This window comes from Ruditapes philippinarum, unplaced genomic scaffold, assembly GCF_026571515.1.
Source record: "Ruditapes philippinarum isolate M1 unplaced genomic scaffold, ASM2657151v2 ctg7016_1_1_1_1, whole genome shotgun sequence".
NCBI classification, from domain to species: Eukaryota; Metazoa; Mollusca; class Bivalvia; order Venerida; family Veneridae; genus Ruditapes; species Ruditapes philippinarum.
The window spans coordinates 1-11,631 of NW_026857645.1; the positions used below are offsets into that span (position 1 = coordinate 1).

Sequence of the window (11,631 nt, forward strand, 5' to 3'; positions counted from 1 at the left end):
ACGTTTTCAAAACAGCCGACAATCTTTCTGAATGCGTTCTTTTCTCTCTCACTTATTTTTGCATCAAGATGAACGCAATAATAATTATGAGGCCTATATATGGCGCGTAGTAATCTTTCAGATTGATCCATATCTCTGTAAGTCATGATTGAAAATGCAAGCGGGAAGTCTAGTTCCATCTGCGATAAAGGATGTTCAATGTATCCCCTGGATTCTCTAAACGCTTCACAGTTCTCAGTTTTTCCTACAAAATCTTCAGGACTATCTCTCTCTCTTGTATCTTGTGTATAAACCATTGCACGTTTTGCTTTTGAAATTTCATTTCGATTATTGAGAACTATTTTCTTGCAGTCAACATCAGCTACGTTTCTCCGAGGTCTATAATTAGCATGGTACACCTGCTTCCGGTAAGAAATAGAATCTTCTAATGTGATACCATGATTAAAATTCCATTTGAGGGCTTTGCTGTTAACAAGCGATTTATCGAAGAGCCATTGATTGCTGTCTTCAACGTACTTAAGCTGGTTTCCTACATCTCTTATGTATTTCAGTATATTTTGGATAAATATGAATGTCGCAATCAAGGTTACGAGAAACAAATACAGTTTGTTCCTTTGGAAACGTCGCATTTTAGTCACGTTGACGATAATAAAATGAAACTACATTTGAAACTAGATGTGCATTCAATAAAACGTCAATTAAATGGACTCCACGAGGTAAAAAAAACTAAAAAAGTTCTTACATAAATCAACTGGTTTACTTCAAGCAAAAAAGATATACAAAAGATAATTAAGATATATACTCAGAATTAAATTTAAAAAAATGTATTTTTATGTTATTCTTAGCCAAAGTTAGATAAAAAGTGAAAAGCGGTGCAACGCTCTTCAATTTTGGATCATTTTTCACTATAAGAATAATTATTCTGGAAAAGCAGAGTGAGTGAATGATCTGATATTTTGCAGTCTAGTTATATATCTAATGGAACATTAATCTCAAAAAAACTATGTTCAGTCCCATCATGTAAAAGAAAAAAACCTCAGTGGAGTCCCTTTAAAAAATATTTAAGAAACGACCTGCAAGAAAATCCCCAAATGCCATGCAAGTATCTAACAGTACAACAAAATACCTCCAGATCTTTGTCATTAAGAAAAACAACAGTTACTTATCACACACAAAAAAGTTATCCAATTTCACTTTCACACCACCCGAAAACATATATGTATGTTTATTTCAAATATATTCCGTATTTTCATTGACTGTTAACTTTGAATGTTTAAATATAGGGCTATTCAAATAAAAGGTGAGAGAAGGAATCTATCCATTGCTTTTCAAAATTGACTCTTAATTCAACATATTTTTTAATGATAGCATTTTTTTTTCAAACCGACAAAGACTCTTTGATATTTACTTTTTTTCTCATGTTACAAAAATTATTTTACACTATAATTACGACCTTATAAAATCATGGATATATACTCTATTAAAGAAAAGAAATTCCTATCAAACGACCTTCGGATAACCATACTTTTTGTGTTTATTTGTTTAATATGTATGCAAGGTATGTGGTTTACCGCCGCATTGAACGTAAATCGTAAATAATTAGCAGACAGTACTACAGTGTGTACTTTTTGTTAACATTCAATGGGGACACTGTTACATATTTTTTCAATGCATAACTTTAGAAGTAGGAGTTGAAACCCTTAAAGGCCCATGATGTCTTTTTTTGTCAAAACTTTTTATTTCATTTTTGTTTGGTATCTTGTTTCAGTTATCAAAAATACAATGTATTCATTTGCCATATGGATATTTTTTAAACTTATTTTGTTATGTTGGCAATTGGTATAATTATAGAAAAATAATATGAGCCGCGTCACGACAAAACCAACATACTGGGTTTGCGACCAGCATGGATCCAGATCAATTTCACCATCATCATCAATTTCATCATCATCATCATCATCAACAACATCATCATCAAAACATACTCATATATACAGATTTAGTGAAAGTTTTCAATGTAAAAAAATTGAACCAACTTTTAATACTTCTAATACATTTTCAGTGAGTGGTCTAAAGGTATGATCTTATAAATACAAGTTCAAAGAAGCCAAAAGTCTGCGTCCGTACCGGCCGTCGCAGAGTGAAGACCTCATATTTAAGTCACATGGTAAAATGATTCGAGGTTATCCTAATGCTAGAACAATGATTCGAAGATCGTTATTGAAATATCAATAAATGACAACGTGTTACACGTATAAATCTAAAAAAAAAATTTCTACGAAGTTTCAAAGATCGTATCTAGGGTATTGATCAGTGGAACAGCTTTAACCACAGCACATTTCAATATTCACGCAAGTTATAAGGAAAGGAATGGTTATGGATACAGCAATATACAGGTAAAAATATTTATTTGTTTATATGAAATGTTTTTTTTTTTATATTTATATGGACTTAGACGAAGCTTTACGTCCGCCCGCTAAACTCAAAAGGGAAAGCACCGTTTTAGTAATGCAATTTAAGATCTGCATTACATAATGACATAGTTATACCAAAACACCGCACAGACTGTGGTAAAAAGACTTTGTGTTACAATGGTGCAAATATTTGGAATAAAATATTCTTTGATATTCGTTCTTCTTATTCTCCGATATCTTTTAAAATGCAGTGTTTATTTGTAAATTATGTGTAAAAAGGAAATTGAATGAATGTTATTTTAATATTTTATTTATTTATTTATTTATTGTTTATTAGACATGTAAAACATACATATATATAATTAAAATTACACAATACAATTAAACATTAAAGAACATGTATAGCCATTCTAAAATAGAATTAGAGGAAACTGGGTTTTTTACTTTTAAGGGTGACAACTCTCCAGACTATAAAACAGGAGTATTTTATGCAATGCAGATTTGTCTCCCTTAGCTACACACTTTTCTTACACAACATGATACATTTGTATTTCTCTTTTATATACATATGATTCAGGTAAGATCACTAAAATTATCCTTGCTAATCCTATCGAAAATTCAAATAAAATGTAAAAGGATTTAAATATAATAATATGCCAAAATGTTCCACAGTTTAAATCATGGATGTAAAACAATGGTGTGTGATTGATCAAATTAACAAGGAAACCTTAGGCATTGTACTTTAACATTACATATAATATTAAAATAACATACTACAGGGGTTTTAAAGACACTAGGACATTATATCACATATGCAGTGTTTTTGTTACGGTTACTAATGATATAAAACAAGTTATCTTTTATTTAGGATGTTAAAGCAAGTTTTGGCCCTTACTTTTGCTATGTCTGAATTAAATAAAATGTACCCAACCTTATGAATATCTGTTGATTTATCAAAACCATTACAAAGTCTGTTTACCGACCTAATTGATGGTTATAGCCTATACGTAGAGAAATTTCTCTGTGAAAAAAATGATATCGGACATTGAGTTTAATGGTCATTTGTCCAGCATGTAACCACTTATTAAGTTCTAGACCATGTTGGGTAAGTAGTCAGTCGGTCACTCGTGGGGTTAATTGGTTGTAATTACCACAGATGGCAGTATCAGTGTTTGGACACCCCTATCTGCCCCTGGACCCCTACTACAACCCTAAAAAATAATTCAATTTGGCTCGTCCAATCACATCGCGTATTTCAACACAGGTATCAGACTGCAAAATGGCAGCGACAATTCAAAAAATAGCGTGAGACAGAAAAAAATCGGAATGATATTGATATTCGTTGGACTTGAATTAATTAAGTTGTGGAATTCAAGTTCTTTTTATTGATGTTAATGAATGATGCAGCGAAATCCCGCCGGAATGCGCCTCAGTCGCCGAAAAGACGATTTCCCGTGTTCCACATTGTTTGGCTAACATATAGTAGGCTTTTCACCTTTCTGTAACTATAATTTTGAGATATGACCAAAACATGTGTTAAAAAGCATAAAACAACAGAAATAACAATTAAGTGTAATGTTTATTTGATTGGGTTTTATGTCACACCGACACAGTATAGGTCATATGGCGACGTTCCAGCTTAAATGGTGGAGGAAGACCATATGTGCATTTTTTTTCAGGCACGAAGAAGTACCTGAGTGGAACCCCCAACGTTCCGTAAACTAGCTGGATAGCTTTCTCACATGAACAAATCCAAAGTCCCAAACGCATAGCGGTGAGGGGCAAGTACTTTGATGTCAACGACCTTAACCACTCAAAATTTGTGAAAAGCTCGACCATGATGGGCTGTTTGAAAGGTATCGACAAGGTAATAACCTATTGGTAGTAGTCAGATCCTAATGCGTAGCTGTAATTAGGAGCTGATTTTAATCAGATTGGTGTTTAATCAATCAGGCACAAAATATTATGACAACACATGTGTTCTAGTACTTGCCATATGTTATTGATTTAAATAAAAATCGAACTGACTTTAAGATATGAAACATATTTGTAAACATAAACGATCACTATCGGAACCATGTTTTGATTTCGTTCTAATGCCGACTTAATCCTTTTTGGCATGGTTCTAGCTTGAAGAGGAAAGGATTTTTATATGAAATTTTGGACTATTTGTCTGATTGCTTTTTTAGAACAGTATGTTTTAACACTGTATACTTTTTCATTATACGTTTATCTAATTGAAACTTGCATATAAATTACTTATAACTTATTCATATTATATTTGTGAAGTGCATCTATTTTAAAAGATATTTTGTTGATCTTTGAGTTAATTGATAGGGGTATTCTATTCTGCGTGATTCTTTAACTAGTAGTCTTTTTACCTTTAATTTACAGACGACGACTACACTTTTAGGCATGGATGAAGAAGATAATGACATCACATCTTAATGACGTCAATATGGGGATTCTCGGATACAAAAGTATTTTGAAGTCGGTTATAAGATGTCAGATTCATCATTTGGTATGTATAAGTTTCATTCACTTCTTTAAAATAAGCAAAGAATTATTTAGTTTTTTTTTTGGTGTCAATAGTAAAGTAATCTGCAATAATCTCCCGAACATATGAAACCTTTAACAAAATGGAGAAAAACGGAATCCCTTAAGAAATCCTTTAACGAAAACATTGGAAATGTTGAAGGCTCGGTCTGATTGAGCCTGTTTATGAATGGTACTGAAAAATGCAAGCTACCGACCACACAACGCACACTACCACCGGCTTATGCAGAATTCAACTATATAAAAAACGAGTATTAAAGTTAATTTTTCGGCCTGAGCTTTTGTCAAGTTGATGATGACGCTAAAATATTGTTAAGCAATATATTTTAATAATTCAGGTAGAGCAATTGGCAGCAAACACTGACGACGAATCGATATTTCTGACAGCGAGCGTGTCTGATGGCACCCTCAGCCATCTTGGTTCTGAAACTGGTAAAGATTTTCTGAAGAATCACGAGGATATAAAACTACAATTTCTTGGATTTTGTTTGCAAAGTAAGTAAGATTATTTTCAGATATGGATAGATCTTGTTTGTGTTATTGAAAAAAAAAACAACTTCTACCAAAGATGAACATGTACGGAAACAAAAACTAGGCATAGATAAACATATGCCAATTTAACTCACTTATACACAAAACCTTAACATAAAATAAAAATAACTATTTTGATCTCTCTCTCGCATGTTTGTTTTTTTCATTTTAAATTGTTAGATATCTCAAATATTGCTGACATAAGCCTGGACACCTAACGACTACATTTTTATTCAAGAAAATATGCCATCACATTTTGTTTCAGATCACTATGAAAAGAAACTTGAATTACAACGTCAAGAAAATGAATCTTTTTGTCAAGAAACATCCTTTCCAAATAATGGTTTAGATGAGAACGAAATATACACAGCAACTAAGTGTTACATACCAACAGGACTGAACATAATTGATAAAGTAACACCAAATTCATCATCTTTAAAATCACGGACATCATCGCCTCATATTAGATTTGAACCTTATGTATTCCAAAAACATTCGGGAAGAAAACAATTCAACAACTATCAAGGGGAGGTAAGAAACCACGTCTTTGGAAAGTCTGCATTTAATATTCCTTCAACTAGTTGGTCTAATGATGGAGATTTCAATGATCAAGAGTCTAGCAGTGACACATTTGAGACACATGCCAATTTCCATGTGTCTAAAGTAAAGCCAAATGTTCCACCGTCGATTAAAACAGATCAATGTAATTCAATAACTTCAAACAATTTACCCGTATCAAATCTCAATGACTTCGGCCATCCTTTAAAAGGAAAGGTAGAACATTCTGAAGAAAAAACAAATGTTAACTCAAGTGACAATGATATAAATTCAGAACGTGAAAATAAAAACGACACAAATAAGTATACGCACACTAAAGAATGGCAAAATTTTGTATTTACATCAAGTATAAAGACAAAAGAACCTATGATCAAAGATCACAACGAAAAGACGGAATCATCAAATATCAAAAGTAGTAAATCGAGACCCGACATGCAAGAAGTAATTGAAAAGTTACATTTGCAAAACTCTGTCGAAAATATCCAAAATAAATCAAATATACATAAGAGAGGAAATAAGAGTTCGATGACGAATTCGAATATCCATAGAAGAAGCACAAGTTTGGATTCTAAAGAAGACAGTAAAGGGTCATATGAACTGACCAAATTAAAAAATGCTACAGACGAACACAAAACTTCATCTTATACGTCCAAGCTGCGAAGTTCTAGATCCCTTTTAAGAAAACAAGAGGTAGATAAGGCTCTGAAGCTTGCCAAAGCAAGACTATCATTGAAAAAAGGAAGCATTGATCAAACAATTAGTTTAGGTGAGTCTCCAGTCGACACTTCTTACTCTGAAACTGACGAAGCTGAATCAGAAGGAAATCCTGAGAACAATATCGAAGATAAGAAAACAACTAATCAAGCATGGATTAAAGATATACTTTTGAAAAAATATATTAATGTACCGTCTGGACATGGAATGGTGTATAGTGAAAAGACGCTAAAGACATCACTTAGTTCACATGAATGTAATTCAGAATCAGAACCTGAAATTGTTGCAATAGAACCAGGCAGTGTTTTTGTATTCAAAAACAGTTTTGACCAAATGAAACAATCAGATAACGTGAGGCAGAACAAAGAGAAAGTGCTTGTTAAACATACAAAAAGTAAGTATAGACCTTTTTTATGATACAAAGCGTATGAATTTGTTCTTACTTTATTAAAACTATTAACTTTTTTTTTGAGAGTGTGCTTATAAGCTTATAGTCATCTAAACAATTGAACTAAAAGGTTTTAACCATTGGCTTGCTGGCGACAACTGATTCTACCAGCCAGCCCAGCCGCGCCAATTGATCGATATGTATACTGTTTGTTATTCAGTCAGTCCTTATTTTGAAAAATTTCCTTCACACAATGAACGGTTTTGTCCATTGAAGTGTTCCTGTTGTGATAGGGCTCATTACATTGAAACCCAAATATTGCGTTCATATAATGTTGTTAATGTTTTTTTGCACTTTTTAGAGACATGTAATGAAAAAGCAGCAAAGTCCTCAAGTGGTTGCGACGAGTTTACTCTCCAAATTACTTCTTCTAGAGATGGCAAGGATCGCAACATAAGATTATGTCCTGAAAAGTCATGTATTTCAAAGTTGTATTCAAATGGACCGTTTGAGGCTACAGAAAAACAACTTTGTGCTACAATCAATATACAGTCACAAGGAGGCAAGATCGATGAGCCTCAAGAAGGCAAGATCGATGAGCCAGAAAAAAATAAATTCGATAAATTTAAGAAAAATAAATCAGCACCTTGCTTTCCTGATGTAACAAATAGCAAGATAGAGGTTATAAAGAATAAAAGAAGAAGGTACCTTCTAAAGAAGAAGGCATCAGGTAATGCTGAATTTACGTCGAACGGAAGGAAAAAGGAACACAAGCAACGGAAAAGTAAGCAACATAAATCAGTAAAACATACCATTTTATAGATTATGATCAAATTGTTACTTAAATATTTAAAGAAGATTTGCTTTAGGTAAAATGTACATTTATCAAATTTATTAAATGAAAGTTACGAAAAGAATTTAACAAATTGAAAAGAATTTTAATCTTCCTAAATTTACTTCTTTTGTCATCAACTCTTTTATACCTATATAAATGTTTAATGAAAATTCTAAATGCAAGGGTAAAAGAAACGATAGTTTACAGTAAACGTATTTTTAACATGACTTGCAGGAAATACCTCTAGAAAACGGCGAATCAGCGAAAAATACAAGAATGACATGGACGATGAAGATAGAGAAGTGTCAAGGTCACGATGTTGCACCGATAATCAAGCTGAGACCAGTTTTGGAGATTCCGATATAAGACGTAGTGGTAATCTCATTCTCCCTCCAATATTCACTAAACTCTCACTTGATAATGAAAGGAACTCAATAAAAGATGTAGTAAACTATAATAATTCAACTAAGTCAAAGTCAGGTATTCTGATGAAAAAGATTCATTTTCAGCAAGATGAGATGTCTGATGAAGACCAAAGGTACGACTCTATTGCACAAGCAAAGGTAATAAATGGGTTGAAACAAATGCGTGATCCGACAAAAGAACCCACACATGCTGATCATCTAAGGGAAAAACAAGTTTTAAATGATGGACAAAATCATAGTTCATGTACAGAAATTGATATGGAATGTGAGTATACTAAGGCACAAAAAGTAGAGACATTGGAACTGAAAGAGAATAATGGTACTATGGGTGATAATGCCAATAATATGCCAATAATGAGTAATACTCAATATCAATCAAATTGCGCACAAACATATACAAAAGAACGCAAAGGAAAAGATGATCATGATGATGAATCAATCAAAAGCTTGAGTGTTAAAAAGAATGCCTACACGGATGAAAATAAAGATTATGCATGTATCACATCTCGCCACACCCACAAAAAGAAATCATATGCAGTAAATATATTTGAAACTTTTGGCAAACCGTTTGAAAATACTACATTCCCTGTTCAACCAATGTGTATTGAAAATCAAATAATGGATACAAATAAGTGCAATGAGAGCAAAACTGGCTTTGACAATGGTGAATCGAAGATGGATACTGGACAGTTTGGAGCTTCATCTGCTCTTAAAAACCAACTGGCTATAAATAATTCCAACATTGATGCACTTAAAAGTGACAAAAGCAGCTCCGATAAAATAACAAATCAAAATAAAGAATCATTTGAAGAAGAATATCACAATGATAAAGTTCAATCAGGAAAGCATGGTACCGAGGAATCATGTAGTCAATATGATCTAGTCAAGAACTTATATGACATAGAATATGTGTCCAAAACCAAATCTATTTCAGTTACATTACCATCATTGACTGAAACAATATCATCAGTAACATCTTCATTATCATCAGCATCGAACTTTTCCCTACTTATGAAGACACCATCCTTAGTCACTGTCCCAAAGTCGACATCAAATATATCACCAACATTGTTAACATCACAAAGTTTGTCATCACCCAACGCATCATTACCATGCTATTCTAAATCAGACTCATCATCTGTTTCAGGAGAGGAATCAGAAATAGAACAAACGGTTAATTATAATGGTGAGAAAATGTAGAATAAAGTCACGTCTGTAAAGGATTAATGTAATACATTTTTTAAAATGTAGCTGACACAAGAACTCCTTCAAGAATATAATACCAAATTAGTTTGATACACCTTATTTTTATGCATTTTAGTATATTTAATTATCGGTTGCAATTGCAGAAATTGCTATAGAATATTTTTTCATGTAGCGTCCCATTTTTGAAATGACAATTTGCGTCAAACAGAACATTTCAATATTTTTTCTCAATAAGTTTATCGATATATTGTCCATATTATTTAAATATATGAAGCACTGGAAAAGTGAAAATGGTTTGAAAGATTTTCTTAAAATCAACCATAATAAAACATAATGTAAGACAAGAAGATAAAAATGTGATTTATAAATATAAACAGAAACTCCTTGATAAAGAGAGGTTTATCCCCTCGAAACTTTGGAGGTATAAACTTCGAGACTGCAACATTTTCAATTTTGGCGTGTTGGACTTTCTTTAGGGATTCTGTTTTTGTCTATATTATTTTGATAATTATTATTTACATGTTTCCAGAATGATTTTAACATTTTAATGATCGCTCTTTTTCAGATATTGAAAACGTTTCTAATCACACTTTAGAGTCTTTTGGAAAAGAGAGTCAAAGCGAAATAGATTTAAACACTACAAAAATTGATTCAAACATGGAACGACAAAGAACAGATTATGACAAAATGAATGACGTGATTATCGTCAAAAATAAAGATGAACATCAGATAGAAACGTTAAATTCGCATTTTCTCGACAGTGAGTATTTATCTTGAGCTTTGCATGTAAACGAGAATGATATTGAATTCGTATAATATCATTTTCTAATCCATATAAGAAAGTATCGCAATAGTTTAACATATGTTTTACTTTACTTTTATTTTAGGTCTTCATACAAACTACACATGTGATACATGCGACAGGACATTTCAATGTAAATCAACATTATCAGACCACATGACCATTCATACTGGGCAAATAATACTGCATAAAAAGGATGAACATGAAATTGATTTTATATCAGAAGGAAGTGAGAATATGAATCCAAGAGATATTGAAGTGCAAGAAGCTCATAAAGAAATAAGAAAGCAAGAAGAAGAAGAAAAACTCTCTATTTTCGAAAACCTTTGCCAAGGTAAAGGCTTTGATAAAATGCATTTAAATATTTCTGCTCCGGTAGGGAAAAATAACCCAAAGAAAAGGAAACGCGTTACGAGAAAATATGTAATGGAGAATCGGTCAATATTCCACTCGAAAAGACCTAGGCGATTTTCTTGTTTGTTTTGTGGCAAAAAATTTTGTATGGAAGCAAGTATGGAAAAACACATCAGATGGGATCATTTCACAGAAATACACTCCGCGTGCTGCGTGTGTGGTGCCAATGTCACAACAACAAATCCAAACATAAACATTTCTGGAATAAGAGGGAGTTTAAATGGCAATATATCAAAAAGGAATGATGGTGATTGTACTTTTGGACCTAAAGCAAGCGATTTTCATTTGAACGATGGAAATGTTCACACAAAGAAAGAAGCTATGTGTGAGAGGTGTAAGGAATTGCTGCACGCCCAATCAGATTCCCAATCTGACGTTTACGAAAAGAATCAAGCTGAAAATATCAGCTCGTCAAATGAGGTTTATAAAGCAGAAATTGAAAACAATTATGTTGATAACGGGGGAACAGTTACAAACAAAAATGCACAAGCGAGCTAAGTGAAAAAGTGATCCCTTCTGACTGAAACACTGAAACTCGTATCCTGACCAAACATTATGGTGAACATTTTGAAGGCCAGGATTGTAAAAAATATTTTACTACGAGGGCTGAATCAAATTACAGGCAGCATATATTTGACATTTATTCTTTAATCTGGCATTTATAAGGATTTCTGATCAGAAATATCGTATCACGCGTATATTTCATCCGAGAAAGAAACGTTTTAAATGCAAATCTTACAAGAAAATGTTTATTTATAAAGCATGTCTAAACACCGCATTTGATCAAG

At 32.6% G+C, this 11,631-nt stretch overlaps 1 protein-coding gene across 2 annotated transcripts; it reads left to right on the forward strand.

The window, feature by feature from the left end:
* Positions 1-2,854: 2,854 nt before the first annotated feature.
* On the forward strand, positions 2,855-11,409 carry LOC132750493 (uncharacterized). 2 transcript variants are annotated; one of them, XM_060740488.1, is made up of 7 exons: positions 2,855-4,935; positions 5,309-5,465; positions 5,767-7,167; positions 7,523-7,945; positions 8,231-9,607; positions 10,193-10,387; positions 10,515-11,409. In XM_060740488.1, the coding sequence occupies exons 1-7, from the start codon at positions 4,834-4,836 to the stop codon at positions 11,339-11,341; spliced, it is 4,482 nt and encodes a 1,493-aa protein (XP_060596471.1). In that variant the 5' UTR covers positions 2,855-4,833; the 3' UTR covers positions 11,342-11,409. The 2 variants fall into 2 exon arrangements, with proteins under 2 accessions (XP_060596471.1, XP_060596472.1); XM_060740489.1 differs by having other exon boundaries at positions 8,231-8,371.
* The last annotated feature ends 222 nt before the right edge of the window (positions 11,410-11,631 follow it).

What these genes read in the sequence shown, in the direction of transcription:
- LOC132750493 (XM_060740488.1), top strand. Translation starts at nt 4,834, where the DNA reads ATGAAGAAGATAATGACATCACATCTTAATGACGTCAATATGGGGATT. An exon ending in TCTTGGATTTTGTTTGCAAA is followed by an intron (nt 5,466 to 5,766) that starts GTAAGTAAGATT and finishes ATTTTGTTTCAG; the next exon opens with ATCACTATGAAAAGAAACTT. An exon ending in ACAAACGGTTAATTATAATG is followed by an intron (nt 9,608 to 10,192) that starts GTGAGAAAATGT and finishes GCTCTTTTTCAG; the next exon opens with ATATTGAAAACGTTTCTAAT.